At 40.7% G+C, this 21,532-nt stretch overlaps 4 protein-coding genes across 6 annotated transcripts in view; 2 read left to right on the plus strand and 2 right to left on the minus strand.

Annotated features, from left to right (window-relative positions):
* apc (APC regulator of WNT signaling pathway) overlaps positions 1 to 561 on the minus strand; it is a 21,615-nt gene extending 21,054 nt beyond the window's left edge. The window contains exon 1 of the mRNA XM_068704695.1: positions 350 to 561. The gene's annotated coding sequence lies outside the window, so the exon portion shown is untranslated. The remainder of the gene's footprint in view (positions 1 to 349) is intronic.
* A 756-nt stretch (positions 562 to 1,317) lies between these two features.
* On the plus strand, positions 1,318 to 8,879 carry fktn (fukutin). Of its 2 annotated transcripts, none has more exons than XM_068704714.1 (10): positions 1,318 to 1,567; positions 1,949 to 2,032; positions 3,199 to 3,399; positions 3,769 to 3,915; positions 5,474 to 5,604; positions 6,108 to 6,240; positions 6,449 to 6,578; positions 7,687 to 7,820; positions 8,087 to 8,211; positions 8,610 to 8,879. In XM_068704714.1, the coding sequence occupies exons 1-10, from the start codon at positions 1,466 to 1,468 to the stop codon at positions 8,821 to 8,823; spliced, it is 1,401 nt and encodes a 466-aa protein (XP_068560815.1). In that variant the 5' UTR covers positions 1,318 to 1,465; the 3' UTR covers positions 8,824 to 8,879. The 2 variants fall into 2 exon arrangements, with proteins under 2 accessions (XP_068560815.1, XP_068560816.1); XM_068704715.1 differs by having other exon boundaries at positions 1,976 to 2,032.
* Positions 8,880 to 9,613: 734 nt separating this feature from the next.
* Positions 9,614 to 10,354, minus strand: ufc1 (ubiquitin-fold modifier conjugating enzyme 1). The gene has a single exon (XM_068704716.1). It carries the CDS (start codon positions 10,194 to 10,196, stop codon positions 9,678 to 9,680), a length of 519 nt encoding a protein of 172 aa, XP_068560817.1. The 5' UTR covers positions 10,197 to 10,354; the 3' UTR covers positions 9,614 to 9,677.
* Positions 10,355 to 11,062: 708 nt separating this feature from the next.
* On the plus strand, positions 11,063 to 20,995 carry ythdc1 (YTH N6-methyladenosine RNA binding protein C1). 2 transcript variants are annotated; one of them, XM_068704701.1, is made up of 16 exons: positions 11,063 to 11,249; positions 12,491 to 12,592; positions 12,838 to 13,145; positions 13,517 to 13,910; positions 14,037 to 14,099; positions 14,397 to 14,491; positions 14,596 to 14,704; positions 14,800 to 14,917; positions 15,388 to 15,472; positions 15,554 to 15,708; positions 17,914 to 17,993; positions 18,552 to 18,588; positions 18,871 to 18,910; positions 19,068 to 19,133; positions 19,214 to 19,405; positions 20,042 to 20,995. In XM_068704701.1, exons 1-16 carry the CDS (start codon positions 11,222 to 11,224, stop codon positions 20,228 to 20,230), a joined length of 2,061 nt encoding a protein of 686 aa, XP_068560802.1. In that variant the 5' UTR covers positions 11,063 to 11,221; the 3' UTR covers positions 20,231 to 20,995. The 2 variants fall into 2 exon arrangements, with proteins under 2 accessions (XP_068560802.1, XP_068560803.1); XM_068704702.1 differs by having other exon boundaries at positions 13,520 to 13,910.
* The last annotated feature ends 537 nt before the right edge of the window (positions 20,996 to 21,532 follow it).

Below are 21,532 nucleotides of genomic sequence, written 5' to 3' on the forward strand. Positions count from 1 at the left end.
TACACTAGTGGTGTTTCTGTGAATTATTTGTGACAATAGCAGCAGCTCTGTTAGCCGTTAGCTCAACATCACATCACGACTAACACTAACCCGCTACTTTATCTCCATTTCCCCAGAATACATCCAGAAATATCATCTATCTGTCGGTTTATTCGGTTCATTAAACACCGTCCTCCTCTTCCCGTCACCGTTAAACCCGGTTAAACGTCCACCGGTCTATCCACAGACACGTCCAACCACCGACATCCAACCAAAACAAACGGTTAGCATGGAGCTAAGCTAAGATTGAGCTAGGCTAAGATTGAGCTAAGCTAACATGGAACTAAGCTAACAGCACGGCCGTTCTTACCTTTCTCGATTCGGAGAAAAGTCCGCTTTAGACGGCAGAGGTTTAACAGAACATCACCGGGAGAAACTCACGCAGCCAGTAAACGAACCGTTAGTCGCGGCGGAGGCCGCACATGTCTAACGGTCACGGCGGGAAAAGTGTTTCACAAAGTCCGGGAGAAGTTTAACTAACTCGGCCTTATTGTTATGGAGAAACTGCTGCCGCTGCGGTCCGCCATCTTGTGTCTGTGTCTGTGTCTGTCTGTGTGTGTGTGTGTGTGTGTGTGTGTGTGTGTAAAGAAGTACTCCAATGAAAAGTACCTTTACCACAATGTACAATATACTCTGTTACAAGGAAGTAATAGTTATTATTAAATAATCCTGCATTTAATACTTATTAAAAAGTACAGAAGTACTGTCAGCTTCATGTAGTTAAAATATTAGTAGTAAAGTTATTCAAGAATTCTCAGCTTTTAAGTATCAGCTGTAAAATTACTCAAGTACTGTCAGCTTCATGTCAAGTATCAGTAGTAAAAGTGCACAAGTATTCTCAGCTTTATGTGGTAAAAGTGTAAGTAGTAAAATTACTAAAGTAGTATCAGCTTTATATAGTAAAAGTATACAAGTATGATCGGCTTCATGTAGTTAAAGTATTAGCAGTAAAAGTACTGAAGTATTATCATTTTTATATAGTACTAAGTATCAGCAGTAAAAGTACTGCAGTATTATCAGCTCTATGTAGTTAAAGTATCTGCAGTAAATGTAGACTGTATTCTCAGCTTCATGTGGTAAAAGTATCAGTAGTGAAAGTACTAAAGTATTATCCGCTTTATACAATAAAAGTATCAGTAGTAAAAGTACACATGTACTGTCTTCGTATAGTTATAGGACCTTTATTGTGAAGGGCCGGTGGGAAGTTGTTTCTCTCGCCAACTTCACAAAACCGTATTACCCAGGCTTTTACTTTGAAAGTCCCAGCTGGAAGCGGTTATGAATGTTTTAAAGATGGCGCCGGTTCTGGACGTTGCGAACAGCTCAGTGGTTTTTGCGCCGTTTTATGGTTTAACCGCCGTTAATCACGAACTGAGAGCTCCGGTTTGGGTGTCATGAGGAGCCGGTCACCGTGCAGTGTTACCGGATGCCTCGTGTGAACCGGACGGTCGTTTTAACGCTGCTGATCGTTAGCAGCTCCGTGTTTCTGCTGTTCCAGTTATATTACTACCGGAAGTACGTCAGCCAGGTGAGCCACTTAAACAGGAACAAGCAAAAAGGAACCAATCACATCCATCGATCAACTGATGGAAGAATCAATAAGTCAGTCATGGGGAATTCTTATAAACAGATAATATTATTATAATCACTGAATCATGTTTGTAGTATTTGCTGGAAAAAAAGTGACGTCAACACTATTGAAACTGGACTTTATTTTGTCAATATGATAAAAGCTAATATTATAAAATATAATCTTGTAAAAGCTAAGATTGTAGAATACAAATATTAGTAAATGTTAATTTTATAAAACTTAAAGAATGTAAAAGCCACTATCATGAATTATAAATATTACCTCAATATAACAAAGTCTCAGCAAAGCAGCTGCTTTTTTTACATTTATCATCATCAGATTTCCCAACATGCCTTTCTTCTGCAGCCCGGGCCTTACATCCTGAGCCGGACAGGTCACCTGACCGCCAACGACCTCCAATGGGTGAGTCGGTATCGTGTTGGCATTAGTGTTAGCCTCGCTGTTATGATCACTGTTAGCATTAGTGTTAGCCTCGCTGTTATGATCACTGTTAGCATTAGTGTTAGCCTCGCAGTTATGATCACTGTTAGCAGTAATGTTGGCCTCGCTGTTATGATCATTGTTAGCCTCGCTGTTATGATCACTGTTAGAATTAGTGTTCGCCTCGCTGTTATGATCACTGTTAGCAGTAGTGTTAGCCTTGCTGTTATGATCACTGTTAGAATTAGTGTTAGCCTCGCTGTTATGATCACTGTTAGCATTAGTGTTAGCCTCGCTGTTATGATCACTGTTAGCATTAGTGTTAGCCTCGCAGTTATGATCACTGTTAGCAGTAATGTTGGCCTCGCTGTTATGATCATTGTTAGCCTCGCTGTTATGATCACTGTTAGAATTAGTGTTCGCCTCGCTGTTATGATCACTGTTAGAATTAGTGTTCGCCTCGCTGTTATGATCACTGTTAGCAGTAGTGTTAGCCTTGCTGTTATGATCACTGTTAGCATTAGTGTTAGCCTCGCTGTTATGATCACTGTTAACATTAGTGTTAGCCTCGCTGTTATGATCACTGTTAGCATTAGTGTTAGCCTCGCTGTTATGATCACTGTTAGCATTAGTGTTAGCCTCGCTGTTATGATCACTGTTAGCAGTAATGTTGGCCTCGCTGTTATGATCACTGTTAATCTCGCTGTTATGATCACTGTTGGCATTAGTGTTCGCCTCGCTGTTATGATCACTGTTAGCAGTAGGGTTAGCCTTGCTGTTATGATCACTGTTAGCATTAGTGTTAGCCTGGCTGTTATGATCACTGTTGGTATTAGTGTTATCCTCGCTGTGATGATCACTGTTAGCATTAGTGTCAGCCTCGCTGTTAGCATTAGATTTAGCCTCGCTGTTAGTATTAGTGTTAGCCTCGCTGTTAGTCGCACTGTTGGCATTAGTGTTAGACTCGCTGTTAACATCACTGTTAGCATTAGATTTGTCCTCACTGTTAACATAACTGTTAGTGTAAGCCATGCGGATAGCCTCTTTGTTAGCATTAGTGTTAGCATTGGTGTTCGTAGTACTCTTTGCAGTGATGACAGATGAAAAAAGCTTTTATTTTACTTCCTATCTCTGTCTGTTCTCCGCAGCAAACGGTGAAGAAGTTTCTGGGGTTAGCTCGTCACTTCGGGCTGCCGTTGTTCCTCGCCGACACCGCCGCCCTGACGCTGCTCTCCCAGGATGCTTTGCGGCAGCGTGACCGGCTGGTGCGCGAGCCGCACTGCAGCTTCCTGTGCACCGGCCGACCAGTCACGTCCTTCGCTCTGCATGCCAACCTGTGGAAGTACGAGGTGAGCGTGTGATGTGTGAAGAGCACAGATTTCACTAGCGTTGGCTTACAAACAATTGAACACATAGCTAGCTAGCTTCTGTGAATCCCAAGAGCTTCCCGATGCGCCTTCTTTAACAGAGCATCTTAGCTGAGACGTTTCTCAAAGTACGATTGTTCATTTGTTCTAGCTAGCTAACAATAAAATAAACAAAGCTAATAAAGCTAACTAGCTAACGTTAGCTACCGGATGTTTACGTGACAGGTTAGCTGAAGTTGGATGACAAAGAAGAAGAGGACAACTATTAAAAGTGGAAGGGGCAGAATAATTTTTTGTCTCTTTTTTAGTCAAATATTTTATTTTATATTTATTTTTGTTTTTGTCTTTCAGCCCGGCTTCCTATTGGCTGCCGAGCAGAAAGGCTTCGAGCTGCTGGAGCTGCGAGGAGAAGACCCGCGATTGGCCAGTCTGGACAACCTATCAGGAGAGGAGATCCCCCTCCACTTCCTGTTCCGCCTCCACGGTTACGTCATACAGGTGAGTGAGTGTCACTGGTCGACACCTAACAACCTTCTTTGACATGATAGCGTTCAGGTGTGTTTGGGCTCAGATGTTTCACCTTGTTTCTCTCTTCCTTTTAATTTCATATTGAAATATTTGAATTTTGTCCAGGTTGTTATGGATTTGTATATGATTACTTTCTCCCAGGTGGTGTTAGATATTAATAAATGTATTTTGTCTCAGGTGGTGTTAGATAGTAAAACCTGTTAAGCCCGACGGACCCGAATTCGGGTCCGCTGTAGCATTTACCGTCCAAAAATGTCCATTTGCATGTATTTATGAATATGAAAAAAAAAAATTCAAAATCTGGGTAAAACAAACAATCTAAGACATTCTTACACACTCCAAACACCATTCTACACAAATAGTATACGCAAATAAAAGATTTATCACAAAATCACGTATTTCTAGCCATAACTCGCTCTTCTCCGAGTTAGCATAACAAAGCTAACGGTTAGCATAGGCAGCCGAAATAGCAAAAAGCACGAGTATTCGACACAGATTCCAAAACTACTATCAGATCGTCTCTCCGGTAAACCCTCACAAGGCTGTGAGCAAACAAACACCAGAAACACAATGCGTAATATCCTTCAAAATCATCCAAAGCTCCTTACCTTTTTGTTGTTCTGCTGTAAATCTCCGCTTATTTCCATCAACAATATTTCTACGTATTTCCGGTGCGTCTCTGAAATGTCCCCCGTGCAGAAACAAGGGCCCGGCTAACAAAGGAACCCATCCCCCCCACGGCGATCTTTTGCGCACGGTTCAGGTGACGCGCCACGGATTTACTTCCTACTGGCTAACGCTTCTGTCTATCAAAATCACGATGTGTTTGTTTGGTAGCCAGGACTCAGACACTTCTAAGGAGGGTCCATTGACTGAAATCGACCAACCATAGGCTGAGCTATGAGACCTGGAGTGGAAGCCAGATGAGAAAATCCCATGGATGACAGACATAAAAAGGCTCAGAGAGGATCCAGGCTTTCTAAATGATGCCAAACTGCTGCATATGATAGATTGAACACTATTAGTCATAAAAGAAGTGAAATATATAATTATATACTATATACAATTACAATGGAACAGCTGGAACCAAATGACATTTTGGTTGACCTCGGCTGAAATCTCTGCACTCTAATCTCTCTAGCTCTTGAATGCTTCACTTTATCAAAGAAAACATTGTGCAGAGAGACTTTCAACCCATTGGGCTATGATCTGGAGAGGATAAAAGCTTTCAACTTCAACATTAAAAAAAAAATATCTTATCAAAATTGGATTAATTTATAATCAGAGATAAAGAATTTCAATTTGTGCTGTGTTCCATCTTAATGTTCTCTTAACCAGTAACATATATACTGATATTTACAAATCAGAACAAATTTCACACGTGTTACCTTTATTAAAACACCAAAACTATTAAAATACACCTTATATTTAGACGAAAATCACTCTCTTTACTATGGGTTGCAAAAATCGAGGAGAGGCCTACAAAAAGGCTTAGGGCTTCACGGTTAATACATTTATTTTGTCCCAGGTGGTGTTCCTGTATGAGCGGAGCGGGAACTACCTGTGGCACGGAGCTCTGCGCCTCAAATCCAACGTGGACCGAAGCTTTGCTCCTTTCAAACTGCTCGACTACGGACGTCATTCTGGATCCTACGACAGGTGAAACCTGGTTCAGTTCTGCCCTGAAAGAACATTTTGTATTGCTGTTAGCCTCACCGTTAGCACTAGATTTAGCCTCGCTGTTAGAATTAGTGTTAGCCTTGCTGTTAGCATCACTGTTAGCATTAGATTTAGTCTTGCTGTTAGCATTAGTGTTAGCCTCACTGTTAGCATTAGTGTTGGCCTCGCTGTTTCCAACAATCTGTTACAAATAAAGAAATAAAAACTGACCTGATACAGTGAAGATCTTCTTATATTCAGTGTGAAGACCTTTTATCATGTAAAGGGAGAACGGCTCTTTAAAACATGCAGTTAAATAACACAAGATTAATCCAGGAATGGAGTCTGAGAGGCTATTTTTTTAATTCTTTAGCAATGTTGCCTTCACTGCCAGTTAGAAAACTAAACCACAAGGTGAGCAGGTTTAATCTAAATCAAGATGTTAATAAAACAGCTGATAAACATTATATCTGTTGTTTGTTTTGTGTGGTCGCCCCCTGCAGGCCGGAGCTGATCCTGACGGTTCTGGACGGCCTCGACGTTCGAATCCCGCGCAACGTTTCTCGTTTTCTGTCAGAGCAACGACAGGCTCGATTCTTGGAGTGCCATTACCGTGACGCCCGCAACTTCCTGCAGGTCAGACAGACAGGGGATACAGGGCTTTTATTGTGAAAGGGAAGGGGGAACATTTTTTAAACCGTCTAATGGAAATAAAAGTCGTAAAAAAATAGAAATGCGTGAAAATAAACCTCTCTCTCTCTCTCTCTCTCTCTCTCTCTCTCTCTCTCTCTCTCTGTCTGTCTGTCTCTGTCTCTCTCTCTCTCTCTCTCGTGTGTGACTGTAGCTCTACCCCGATGACTCGTCTCCAGAGGCGGTGGAGTTTCGGAGGAAAGTGAAGTCGTTGCTTCATTTGGCCGCTCGAACCCTCGCTCAGCTCGACGTCCCGTTCTGGCTGAGCAGTGGAACCTGTCTGGGTAAGAAAGAGTGTCTTTACGTCTCCTTCCTGTTGACCAGCTGCTCTGTGTGCTGAACACAAACCAACTAGTCAACAGTTAGTAGAGCTTAGGGTTGCAAAATTCTGGGAATATTCAAAGTTGGAAACTTTCCATGGGAATTAACGGGAATAAACTGGAAATTTTGGGGTAATTTAACTGTATTTACCTTGTCATATACAAAACAACATTTTGTTTTGTCATAAGCAGACATGCATGCAAACATTTCTAATACAAATTTTGAAAATTACATTTTTGACTTAATCCATTTGTGAGTAGAACTTTATTCTTTCATTGCTCAAATGCAGTAGTGTGGCCTCAATAGCCCTGCTGTAGTGTGCACGTGATGGAGGAATGCTTTCATTTGACGTATTTGATCATGTCGGGTTGAGAGAAAAAAAAATTTGGTTTACAATAGCTAGCTACATCCTTTGCAAAGAAACACAGCATGTGCTGCATTCCATACAGCTTTAAAATATAGTTTTGAATTACGTCTTTATTGCTCAGCCTTTCATTGGCAGTAATTACTTTTATTTATGATAAGTCGCCCAACTCGTGCTTTTTGATGGACCCCAACAGCCGCGAATAATCAAGGTGATGGTGTACTTTTATGTGGACATACCTACATCCTACTCTCATTGCTGTAAAAAGTTAGCCTACTGTATACAAATAAACGTACCAAGTAATCAATCAATATTGTTCTCAACTACATTTAAGTTCCCTGTTAAATGCTTTTACAAAAAAAAATGGTCAAAATTCCCGAGCTTAACTTCCCATGGAAAGTTTCCGGAAATTTACCGGAAATTTTGCGCCCCTTTGCAACCCTAGTAGAGCTGGAGTAGAGATGATGTCCAGAAGAACAGAAGGAGAAACATCATAAAGGACTTGGACATCAACAGGTATCTGGATATGAACAAATATCTTTTAGAGAAGCTGTTTGAAGGAATGAAAGAGGTCCAACAAATCCTCCACCTCTGGAACACGCTGTTAGCTCCTGATGTTCACTTTGACAACGACGTCACCGTGTCTCTTCTATAGAAGTGTAAAGAGTGAGTTGTTTGACGTTAGAGCGTTGTGTCTCCCCCTGCAGGCTGGTTCAGGCAGTGCAGCGTCATCTCGTACAGTCGAGACGTCGACATCGGCATTTTCATCGAGGACTTCCGGTCGGACATTGTCGCAGCTTTCAGGGATGCCGGACTGTCACTCAAACACAAGTTTGGAAAGGTGAAAACTATATACTTTTAATTTTTGTCTTTACAGTTTTTTATTTAAACAATATTATACTCCCTTACTTTTAATTTGGTTATTTAACATATTTGATCAACTTTCTGCTTGTAAAGCAGGTGTGTGCGCTTTATGTTGAAGATTTTTTTTATTATCATTTTGTTTTAAATTTTCACTCTTAATCTGGTATGTGTCAAGATGGTATGAATTGATTCTGAAGTAAGTGTGTAATTTATTTTGAAGGCATGTTTTATTTTGAAATGCAGGTGGGGGACAGTCTGGAACTTTCCTTTCTGAGTGACGATGTCAAACTGGACGTTTTCTTTTTCTACGATGATGGAAACGTCGTTTGGAACGGAGGAACTCAGGCAAAGAGCGGAAGGAAGTTCAAGTAAATGTTTCTGTTATTTAATTTTAAAACTGTTTTTAAAAACCGTAAATATTAATGGAAGTAATTTAATCATACTAATAAACTAAGTGTTATTTTTCTGTCAGATTGTTCACGTTTGTTGGTAAATTAGTTTTTTGATGTTTAGGTGGTTTTTGTGAAAAAGTAAAAATATAGTTTTTGTTACGCATTTTATTTTGAAACTTAGGAAGTGTAACAGTTTTTTGCGCACCCAAGTGGTAATTTTATAAATTCATGAAAATGTTTTTGTTATAAACTTCTCGCTGTTATAAACTCTTTATGAAGTATTTTTTTGTGTTTTTGTACACCAGGTACATCGTCCTCCGGTTCTCGTTGTTATAAACTCTTTATGAAGTATTTTTTGTGTTTTTGTACATCAGGTACATCTTCCCCCGGTTCTCGTTGTGCTGGGCGGAGCTTCTGGAGCTGAAGGTTCGTGTTCCCTGTGAAACGCTCGACTACGTGACGGCAAACTACGGTTCCACCTGGAACGTCCCGGTGAGGAGCTGGGACTGGAAGTCGTCGCCTAGCAATGTGCAGGAAAATGGGGTGTGGCCTCTGGCGGAGTGGGCGGAGCTTATTCAAGTTTACTGAGAATGAAACTACAAACACTGAAACTACAAATAAAGATGAAAATAAAACACTAACAAAAGCTGACTTTTTATTATCTGGATGACATCAACTCACATTAAACTAATAATAAAATGTTTGTCACGATATCTACAATGTCCTTTATAAAACCATAAACTCTTGTTCATGTATTTATATCATTTTTTATGAATAAAAGCACAAAAGTTACATCTAAATTCAGTTTTTAGTTCAAGATCGTCCACTAACGTCATTAACATTTAATATAAAGTTATAAGTTCTTATGAATTATCAGTTTAAATACAACTCTGATCAAACTTCCCTCATTTATTTGGACTGATTAATATGTATATTAATCCATTATTTATTGAAAAAATACATCCAAAAATATAAAAAATAAACAATACAATAATTTGATAAAATAAAACTAATTTCTTTTCAAACTTTATTTGTCAAACTGCAGAACATGTTCTGCTTTTCACCAAACAATATATAGAATATACATTATACTTTAAATAAAATGTCAGCTGTCATTTTATTTTAACTTTGTCCCTCCTGGTTGAGACCAGACTGTTCATATTGTGATAACCTGAACTAAACCCAGTAAGTTCTGTCACTTTAACTGATATTAATGACTCATTTGATGTTTTTGTGAATGTTTATGTCCATAACATTTTAATGTTTCACTCAGAATCAACTCTAAACTTATTTTTAATTGCTACAGAACATTTTCATTGAATTTCAATATTTATTTATTTATTTTTTTTGTTCCATCACATTAATCTCCAGCAAATAGTGAAATTAATTTCAGTTTATTTCAGATGTATTATATCAGTGTTCAACGTGTTCGTCCGGTGACGTCACTCCGCCGCCGCCGCCTCGCGCTGCTGCTCCTTGTGGATCACGTGACCCTTGCTGATCAGGTCCGGGATTTCCACCGCGAGCCAGGGTCCGAGCCCTAACGCCATCAGGTGCGCGAGACCGAAGCGCGGCGCGTTCCGGGCCCAGAGCGGCGCGAAGTGGTCCGTGAGGCAGATCCTTCCGCCGCGGTACATCTTCGCGGTCTTACCGTCCAGCTCCGGGATCGCGACCTCGGGCGCGGTGTCCGGGTACGTCACCGGGATGTCGAACTCCAGCCGGAACTCGTAGCGCAGCAGCTCGTGGATGAACCAGCACATGCCGGTCCAGCGCGTGCCGTCCGCGTTGGACTCGAGGCGGAACCAGTCGTTGTCCGCCGCCTTGTTCTGCTCCACGAAGTGGATCAGAGCCTGGTACTCCTCCTTCAGCCGCTGCGGCCACAGCGCGCGGTCCCGCGGCCCCGCGTGCGTCTTCTGCAGCGGGATCTGCGACACGGCCCTGCGCGTGGCCTCGTCCGCCATTTTCAGTCTCCAAAAATAAGAAAAAATAAATAAGATTTAATTAAAAAAACTGGTTTAAATTCAAACAGCTTCAGTTCGGGTTAAAGTTTTGTCTTCAGTCCTGGTCTCAGTACTGACGTGGACTTCCGGTTGGACGGGGCTGCGCGTCAACACGAACCACTTCCTGTATGGGATTTTCAAAACAAATCCCCCACGGTCCTGCAGTAATTAACTAGATTTCGGTTCATTTACCTGGTCTAGAAGTCGCTGTTCGGTGTGAGGTCGGATTAAAAAACCCAAATGAATAAACGTCCGTTTGTTTTCATTTATTTTTTAACAGACATTTTAGCAGTTATGGAAGGTTTAGTTTTGAATCTTTTCCATGTTGTACTACAATACAAATATTTATTTTCATGAATACAATACAGTTTAGTTGTTGTTGTTGTTTTACATGAACTAAGACTATAGGGAACACATTGAGACACTGTGATAATTTAACTCATATGTCCACTTCATAACCTAATATAGAATCATACTGATAATTACATATTTAATCTAGCTAGCATATATATATATATATATATATATATATATATATATATATATATATTGCTGATAATTAAACAAATATTATATATATCAATAATTATAATAATTGTTTAATAAAAACATATTTTTTTATGGATACAGTTTTATTTAAATGAACTAAGCTAATTACATATATTACATCTAGCTAGCCTGCATATATATTATTGCTGATAATTAAAAATAAAATAAAATAAATAGCTACTTTATTAAAACTTTAGGAATAACCGGAAGTGGCCTCTCCGTCCGAGAGGTGGCGGTAGTTCACCAGAACGCTGCTTTTGTACACCAGCAGAAGAAGAAGCCACAACAACAGACTCAAATCCGCCATTTTCTGTCTCTCAGCTGCTCTCTAGTCGGTTTTCTTCTGATTATTTCGTGTTTTAATCAAAACAATAAAACTTTTTAGGTTTGTTTTTTTAACTGAAGTGTTTTGCCCGGAGCGCGTCATAGCCGCTGTGATGGCGGCCGACCGGCGCGAGGATAAAGGTGAGGCGCACGAGACAGGCGGCTTTGTTAGCGGCCGTTAGCATTATTAGCATGTGTGCTAATGTCTTTTGTTCTGTTGAGACTTGTGTCCTTTCAGCTGCAGATCGATAATCAGCGGGTTTATTGATCAGTTATTAATGAAGCTGTTAGTGACGTGTGACCAGGTAGCACGTGAGCTAGTTAACGACTAGCTGAACGTGTTTCTCGTTCATTAATTACGACGGCAACCAGCTGCTAACCAGACTCCGTTAAGAAAACTACTGATTCTACGACCTCACTCAGAAAGTGGTCTCTCTCTCTCTCTCTCTCTCTCTCTCTCTCTCTCTCTCTCTCTCTCTCTCTCTCTCTCGCTCTCTTTCTTTCTTTCTTTCTTTCTCTCTGTGTGTGTCTGTCTCTCTGTGTGTCTGCTCTCTCTCTCTCTCTCTCTCTCTCTCTCTCTCTTTCTCTCTGTGTGTGTCTGTCTCTGTGTGTCTGTCTCTCTGTGTCTAACCCATATATCCACAGGGTGTTAGATGTATTCCTCATTATAAATTATAAATGTATAATATTAGGATCCCTATGATGAGGCACACAGTTTCCTTTCCGTTTTTAAATGTGGATTTTAAACCGTTAGATCATCAATTGATTATTTTAAATTAAAAGTACCAGTTCAGAATCTCCATTTCGTTTTTCTCTCTTATTTCTCAGTAAATTTAAAGTCATCTTGTTTTAAACTATGATGACTTTTTTTTATTGGCTAATCAACAAGTACTAGATATATTCATTGATAACTAAGATGATAACAACATGTTCCAGTGGTCATCAAAGTCTGTATTTATTATTATTTTCTCATTTAACTGATTTATTATTTAGTGTTCAGTTTACTGTCAAATAGAGCAAAGTTGTAATGGTGGTTTAGATAAATGATTGATACTGTTTGTTTTTATTGGTATGATCCATTCTCTGACAGTTTAAAGTTTAAACTAGAGCTGACTAAAAACCACATCTCTGCCTTTTCAGTCTGAATAGTGAAACATGACAAATATGCATTTGTATGTATTTTCTACAAAGTAAAGTAAAAGTTGAGTTGTCAGTTAAAGACACACATCAGACATCACAAACGTTTTTAAAACTGACTGAAGTAGAATTTAACTCTGTTTGACTCTTTCCTGCCATCTGTTTAAAATAGCTCAAAGGAAGAGATCTAATAAGTCCGTTATCTTCTGGTCAGTGAGCTGAAACTGATGATGTTGTTGTTTCAGATGGAGAACTGAACGTTCTGGAAGATATTCTGACTGAAGCTCCAGATCAAGACGATGAGCTCTACAACCCTGAGACAGAACGAGCCATCAGTGACAAGAAAGGTATGAGTACTACTAGTACTACTGATACTACTAGTACTGCTGGTACTACCACTTATTCTGATAAGACTACTACTTCTACCTGTCGTATTCCTGATAATAATACTACTGGTAGTACTACTCATACTGCTGATAATAATACTACTACTACTGCTAGTACCACTTCATGAATCAGCTGACGCCAATAAATAATACTAAATGAAGCAGTAGTTGTCTTCCTCATCTAAACCCTTCGCTCTGTCTGACAGGAACAAAGAGGAAGAGTGAGCGCTCAGGCAGCCAGGATGTAAAGAGGCTCCGCCCCTCTACAGGCCACACCCCCTCCAGGTCTTCCTCCACCAATAAGAGAGCCCCGGGGCCACTGCTCTCCTCGTCTTCCTCCTCCTCTAAGAAGGCGCCGTCCAGCCCCCGTGCTCGCCACGCCGCCGCCAGCTACCGTCACGAGTACTACGAGGAGAGGAAGGGTCGGCGAGGAGCACGAGAGGCGACCAGGAGCCGCGGGGGGGAGGAGGTCCGACGCAGAGAGTCCCAGAGAGGCCTGGAGACTCTGAGCCAGGTACTGATACTACTATTAATACCCACAGTACATTCACATATCACCTTTCACTTTGATACTAGTATTAATACTACTACCTACAGTACACAGCAAACAGTACATTCACTTATACTGATAGTAGTACTACTGATACTACTACTCATACTGATAGTACTGCTACTGATACAACTACTCATACTGATAGTACTGCTACTGATACTACTACTCATACTGATAGCATTACGACTGATACTGCTACTCATACTGATAGTAGTACTACTGATACTACTGGTACAACCCTGAGACAGAACGAACCGTCAGGGACAAGGATGGCACTGGTATCACCTTTCAGTTTGACAGCCAATCAAAACTCACTTTCTGTTTTTCTTCAGAAGTTGCGGCGGGCGAGCCCCTCCCCCCACGGTGGGGACAACCAATCAGAGGCGGCAGCGCCAGCAGAGTACGGCTCTGATCCCGGCTCAGGAAGCTCCTCCCCCGCCGCCTCCCATGTAGAGGACGAGGAGGAAGAGGACGAGGGACACGAGGTAGAGGACGACGAGGAGGAGGAAGAGGAGGGCATGGAGGAAGAGGAGGAGGACGAGGAGGAGGAAGGAGAAAAGGAGGACGAGGAGGAGGACGAGGAAGAGGAGTACGAGCGTCGCGGCGGTGGCGAGGGAAACGACTACGACACTCGCAGCGAGGCCGGCGACTCGCGCTCCGCCTCGTCCGTCAGCTTCACCGACGACGGGGAGTCGGTGCACTCAGGCTCTGCCTCCGAGGCCTCAGGTACCCGCGACGACAACAACGTAATTTCTTACGTGAAGAGATTAAGACCTGAAACAAAAATGTCCGCCGCTCTGTTTTCTCTCTTTTTTGTTGCTGTGATTTAATTCTGTGCTTTTATTCTGAAAGGTTCAGAGAAGAAGCAGGAGAAGCTGTCGTCGTCGGTCCGAGCTGTTCGCAAAGGAATGGAGAGTAAGGCGGCCTTTATTAATAATTATTAATACTAGTTATTAATTAACATGATTAACTTTAAACATGTTGGTTCATAGTTTTGTATTCCAGCAGATTTTGTGTAAAAGTCTTGAGCTCAATCAGACGATTTAATCTCTTTACTCATAATCCATTCAGTTTTTATTCTAATAAGTAATCAGATTACAGCTGGCTAGTTTTCTTTAATCAGATTATAGGCACCTAGTTTTCTTTAAAGTAATCAGATTACTCCTGTATTGTTGCCTGTGAAGTAATTAGATTACTCCTGTGTTGTTTCAGACCCGACCAGCAAGCTACGTTACATCCTGCGAGACGCTCGGTTCTTCCTCATCAAGAGCAACAACCACGAGAACGTGTCTCTGGCTAAAGCTAAGGTACGCTAACGTTTACACGCCAACGTTTACATGCCAACTTTACATGCCTCACTCTTAAAAAACATATGACTTCCTGTCGTCATGACAATCTCTTTGATCTTCAGGGTGTTTGGTCGACGCTGCCGGTAAACGAGAAGAAGCTGAACGCAGCGTTCCGTTCGGCTCGGAGCGTCGTCCTCGTCTTCTCTGTGAGGGAGAGCGGGAAGTTCCAAGGTAAGGATCAATTAACAACATCGTTATGAAACATGACTCGTTGTCCTCCAGATGTTTAAACGCTTTAAACTCATCAGCCTCCGTTGGTTCTTCAGGTTTTGCTCGTCTGGCGTCAGAGTCTCATCATGGAGGATCTCCGATCCACTGGGTCCTTCCTGCTGGTATGAACGCTAAGATGCTGGGAGGAGTCTTCAAGATCGACTGGCTCTGCAGGTAAACAACAACAACTATCTATGTGTATGTGTAACTCATATTGTATGAAATGTTACATGTGAATAAAAAGATGTTTCATATATATATATATATATATATATATATACGTGTATATATATATATATATATATATATATATATATATACGTATATATATATACGTATATACGTGTGTATATATATATACGTATATGTATATATGTGTGTATATATATATATATATATATATGTATATATATATATATGTGTGTATATATATATATGTATATATATATATATATATATATGTGTATATATATATATATATATATATATATATATATATATACGTATATATATATATATACGTATATATATATATATGTATATATATATATATATATATATATATATATGTATGTATATATATATGTATATATGTATATATGTTGTTATAAGATGTTATATATTTAATATCTATTATTTTACAGGAGAGAGCTTCCCTTCACTAAAACTGCTCACCTGTCAAACCCCTGGAATGAACACAAGCCGGTGAAGATCGGACGTGACGGACAGGTGAGCTCACGTTTACTTTTATTTTGGTTAATTTTTTTTGTGTTGCATGAAATGTTTTGAACTACTTTCGTCTCTTTTCAGGAGATCCAACCGGAGATCGGTGCTCAGCTCTGCGCTTTGTTCCCGTTGGACGAGAGCGTGGACGTCCACCAGGTAGCTCGCCGCGTTCGCCACAAGCGCCGGACGCCATCGGAGCCGCGACCTCGAGGCCGACCGCCGCAACGCGAGCCGGGAAGGTTAGCCAATCACCAAGCTCCTCCTCCTCCCGCTTCCTGTTCTTCTTCTGCTGCTGCGACCGCGGCGCCACCAGCTGCCGGACGACGGAGAGGGCCGTCGCCTTTAACCGGCGGCTAGCTTCCCCCGTGGCTAGCGTTGCCGGTTCTCTGGTTGTTGTTGTTTGTTTTTCCAGTCGGGAGTTTTCCACCGGAAAAGAGTGACGCCCAAAAGAAACAAAAAAGTCAGGCAGGAAGTTAAAATCCTTGGTGGGGTGATGCTCGTTTAACAGTTTAAGATTAAATCTCAGTTTAATTCTTAATTAAATATTAAGTTATATTATGTCTAAGTTAAGCAACAAGATGCACATTTTACATTTCTATCAGTTAGATTTGTTGCTTTTGTTGTTGCTAAATTTCTCCTTTTGAAGCTCTTTTTCTTTACAGGAGTTTCGTACTTCGGAAGTAAAAAAAAAACTAAAAATCAGAATGTTTGGCTTTTAGCTGGACTGTGGCTGACCCTTTCAGAATAAAAGCTTAAAGGAACGAGCGTCACTGGCTGGACTGACGGAGGAGGGCGTGGGTGAGGGAGGTAAAACTAAAAGAGAGAAACAGGAAGTGAGGGACTGAGCTCACAGCGAACTGTTTCTGGTTTTTCTGAGAAGGTTTGGTCACACAGGGGGCGTGGCCTCTGGACTATATCCAATGAGAGGGTGAGGAAGTGTCTTTGGGGGCGGGGTTTCCTCGCCTGCTCAAATAAGGTAAAATTACAGGGATGCATAAAGGAAAAGATGGACTCCGTTTTAAAAATATGAAATCCTCTTGGACTGAAAAAGAGATGACACCCCCCCCCCCTTCCATGAAAGGACAGTTATACACCCCCCTCCTCCCCCAGTACACACACACACACACACACACACACTGAATCAGGACTGAGAGCTCATGTGTGTGTGTGTCGCTCTCTCTTATGAACTGAAAATAAGTGTGTGAGGAAAGAAAAATAAGAAAAGTTAAAGAATCCTGAACGGACGGAGCAACAGAACGACGAGAGAAAGTTTTGTCGTTTCTGTTTTAAGGACTGTGTTGCTGGTCTGGAGGGGGCGGGGCTGGTCTGAGAGGGGGCGGGGCTTTGTTTGTTGATTGAAAGGACTGCACCATCATCATCATCATCATCACCCCGTCCACCCTTTCAAAATAAGAGGGTTTATAAAAAGCCTTAAACATGGACTGATGAGGAGAAAAAAACTGTTTTTATAATCAAAAGTGTTGTTGACACAAACAGCCCCTCCCTCATATACAACAGAAGCGGTATGTTGTCCCTTTAAGAGGCTTCTTCTTCTTTGTTTGTTTTTTTTATTGTGTGTGTGTGAAGCTAAATATGTGTAAATGCTGGAGGATTAGGAGGACTAGACCAGTAGACAGCAGGAGGACTAGTAGATGATAGGACCAGTAGACAGCAGGAGGACCTGTAGACAGCAGGAGGAGGACCAGTAGATGATAGGAGGACCAGTAGACAGCAGGAGAAGGACCAGTAGATGATAGGAGGACCAGTAGACAGCAGGAGAAGGACCAGTAGATGATAGGAGGACCAGTAGACAGCAGCAGCAGGAGGAGGACCAGTAGATGATAGGACCAGTAGATGATAGGACCAGTAGACAGCAGTAGGTCCTGTAGACAGCAGGAGGACCAGTAGATGATAGGACCAGTAGACAGCAGGAGGAGGACCTGTAGACAGCAGGAGGACCTGTAGACAGCAGGAGGACCTGTAGACAGCAGGAGGACCAGTATAGACAGCAGGAGGACCTGTAGACAGCAGGCGGACATGTAGACAGCAGGAGGACCAGTAGATGATAGGACCAGTAGATGATAGGACCAGTAGACAGCAGGAGGACCAGTAGATGACATTTGTTCCAGTAAAGCGTCTGATTGGTGTTTTAATTGGATGTAGATGTCTTGTTTGGATCTGATGATGTTAAACAGGAAGTGATGGCTGAACACCTGTTGAGGCCTCTCACCTGGACGACTCGTCAAACCTTTATTACTGGAGAGTAAATCTGTTCCATTGGAAGCTTTTAAAAACAATCTTTAAAGTAGTTTTGGTGAAGTACTGGGAGTTTCTTCTTCTTCTGTTTGAGTTCGACCTGAGTGAGTTTTTTCCGGAGTGTGTAATAATGTGTGTGCGTGTGTATTGTGTGCATGTGTGTCTTAATTGTGAACTTGTCTACGTAGGCGTCGTCCTGAAGAGTACGACCTCCACGGCAGGAAACGACCGCGAGCCGACGGTCCACCCGACTTCAACCAGCGAGCAGGTCGAGAATCTGAAACATTAAATCTGATGAACTGTTCTTATTTAAATAACTTTAAATAAGAATTAATTTATAAAATGTGCTAAAACTGTGAAACTAACTGCACTCTGTTAAAAGCTGTGTGATGATATGTTTTTATTTATATTTATATGTATTATTTATATTTATTTATGTGTATGTTTATTTATTTTTATATTTTAAGTATATTATTTATATTTGTATGTTATTTATATTTTTAAGTATATTTATATTTTTTGAAGTATATTCCTTTGAGTTCAAATCTTGGATGAACATTTTTTTTATTATTATATTCATGAATCAATTTAATTTTAGTTTTATATTTAGTATTTCTTTTGCTGAAATGTTATTTTTAGTGTTTCATAGTTTAATTGTATTCTGCTGCTTTTAAAGCCTCTGAGGATCTTTGTTTTTATGAATTTGTTTTTTATTTTAATTGTTTTAATGTAGTTTTATTTTTGTGTAAACTGGGAACCTTTCGTCTGCTCAACTGCCAGATTAACTGATGGAAAAATTTAACAGAAGAATTTATTTTATTTTCAGGGTTCATCCAGGACCTTCGTAACCAGCCGGTGGACAGGTGAGACTCACCTGAAACAGGTCACAGGAAGTGGGCGGGGCTACAGCAGCATCAGTCAGGAAAATATGTGGAAAGATTAAAAACTGTTAAAGGAAATCAGGTTTAATTAAAAATGTTAAAATTGAAAAAAAAAATTGTTTACAGTTTTTATTTGCAACTTTTGAAATGTTTATTAGTATAAAAACACAAACAGGAAGTTATCTTTAACATGAAACCTTTCAGAATAATGTTCAGCTAACTATTTGTAGAGATTGTTCATTGAATTTAGTTTTTTGTTTTCAGACGTTTCTCCAGCGTCAGGCGAGACGTTTTTCTCAACGGGGTGAGTCACCTGGCTGTTAGCTTAGCTTCATGTTAGCATGTTAGCTCAGGTAAACCTGTGCTCAGTCTTGAGACCACAGTTTCCTGTTAGCTTTGCTGTAGCTACATACAAGTGAGTTGAGGTGCGTTCATGGTCTCACCTGTGTGTTCTGTTTCAGTCCTATAACGACTACATGAGGGATTATCACCACAACGTTGGTCCTCCTGCTCCCTGGCAGACTCTGGTAAGACTCTGTTATTGATCTATTGATCGGGTTATTGACGACAGACTGAACTACTGATGATGTCATGTGTGTGTCATCAGGCGACGTACCCCGGCGTGGAGCAGCCTCCCCCCCACCACCCCCCCTACTACCACCACAGCCACCCCCCTCCTCCCCCCCACCAGGCCTACCATCACCACCACCACCCCCCTCTGCCACCGCACGAGGCTCCGCCCCCTCGCTTTAGAGACAAACAGCGGGCGCCGCAGCACAGAGCTTTTACCTCCAGCCCGGTGAGTCTACTGTCGCTTTACTGTGACGCCCTATTGTCTCGCTCTACTGTCACCCTACTGTCGCTCTACTGTAGCTCTCTACTGTGACACTCTTCTGTGTCGCTCTACTGTGACGTCCTACTGTGACGCTTTACTGTGACGCCCTATTGTCTCGCTCTACTGTCACCCTACTGTCGCTCTACTGTAGCTCTCTACTGTGACACTCTTCTGTGTCGCTCTACTGTGACGTCCTACTGTGACGCTCTACTGTGACGCTCTTCTGTGTCGCTCTACTGTACACCTCTCAATATAACAGCAGAATAATAAGTAGAATAATTACCTTTCAATTTATTAGATTCATGGCAGAACTGTTCTATTGGATTTCATTAGTGTGTGTGTGTGTGTGTGTGTGTGTGTGTGTATATATATATATATATATATATGTGTTATTAAACTACAATCAATATTATATGGAATAAATAATATAAATCAATAATAATATGAATGTTTGTGTTTAGGATTTATTTCTAATCTAATTTCTAATCTTTAATTCAACAGCTGAATTTTTCAGGAGATCTGAACAGATTATCTTTATTTTTGTCTGACCTGTCTAATCTCCTGTGTTTTTTTTTTTGTTTATTTTTTCCCATCATGCAGCACGACTACGACATGCGCGTGGACGACTTCCTGCGGAGGACTCAGGCGGTGGTGAGCAGTCGACGTGAGCGCGAGCGGCAGCGAGAACGAGAGCGTGGAGGACCCCGCCGCGAGAGAGAGAGAGAGCGGGGGAGGGACAGAGAACGAGAGAGAGAGAGGGACAAGGAGAGGGGGCGGTACCGCAGGTGATCCGATGATGTCACATCCTGTCAGCCTGCAGGGGCTTTTATTTTGACAGTCATCTGTGGGGTTTTTGATGGTTTCCTGTTTTTTTTATGTTATGAATAAAAAAGCTACGTGATGACATCATCAGCTGCATCATCACTTTTTATGCGAAAATAAAATATTGAAGAAGAAAACAAAACAGTATAAATATAAAATCTGTTGAGTTTTGTCAAACGTTTATTTTGATGATCTTGTGTAACAAAGGAAGTGACATCACAGGAACAGCCTGATTCCTCTTGAACCTTCACTCCACATTACCCAGAATCCTCTCTGTGCAGCGTTTGAACGATGGTGTTTGTTTTTCGTTGAGAGGTTCCCAACATGAGGGTCGAGGCCCTTTGAGATGCCACACGATGACAAACGGGAAACAGAAACATTTATTTCAGTTTTTTTCTCCACATTTTGCGTTAATTGTAAAATGTTTTTTCCTTCAAATTAAATGTGAAGAGAAATAAAATCATTTAAAACCTGAAGAAGTAGAAAAGTTTAACTTCCAAACTTTTCTTTATTTTTAATAGATTTTTAAAAACATTTTTAGTTTATTTTATTCTCTTTTTTATGTTTAATGTAAAACTTCTACAGTTGATTTATTTATTTTCAGGTTTATTTTGTTTCCTGATCAGTGACTGTACTTTAATCATCAGTATGAAGTGAATCACATTATTATAATTCTTTATTTCTGTACGTCTTTGTCACAAAAACAATAAAGTTTTCTGTTTTTTTACTCTGGATCGCCTCTTGGTGGTGACATGTCAGCACACTGTTGTGTTTTCATAAATTAAAAGAACACATGACTTTTTTCTCTCTGATTGGTTGTCACCATGGTAAACAAACATCCAGCTGATCTGTTTCATTGTGTATTGATCATCAGGTTAAAGAAAAGATTGAAGGTTAAAACTTTGTTTCCTGTTTCTGAAAGGAAGGGGGCGGAGCTTGTTTTTGTACAAAATAAAAACAATCATAAATCGGAACAATCAGCATATTTCTTCTCTCACGTGACATGTTTGGGTTTCTGTTTTAGGAGGGTAATCAGATAACATTTAAACATGAAAATTCTATTTTTTGTTTCAACAAACTGGAACAAAAAGATTTCAGATAGATCTTAAAACAGTTCCTCATTAAAAGTTAAAATGGTAATCAAATGATTTTCAGATTTGTGTCATGATTATTAATTAATTAAATCATTTTATGGTTTTTTCTCTTCTTCCTCGTCCTCGGCAGCGTCGCACGAAGAACCGGACGCTGCTCCAACTGAGGGTGGCGGCG

The sequence above is a fragment of the Cebidichthys violaceus genome, unplaced genomic scaffold (assembly GCF_023349555.1).
Source record: "Cebidichthys violaceus isolate CVI_PGR_0920_01 unplaced genomic scaffold, fCebVio1.0.p SCAF_99, whole genome shotgun sequence".
Lineage (NCBI taxonomy): Eukaryota > Metazoa > Chordata > Actinopteri > Perciformes > Stichaeidae > Cebidichthys > Cebidichthys violaceus.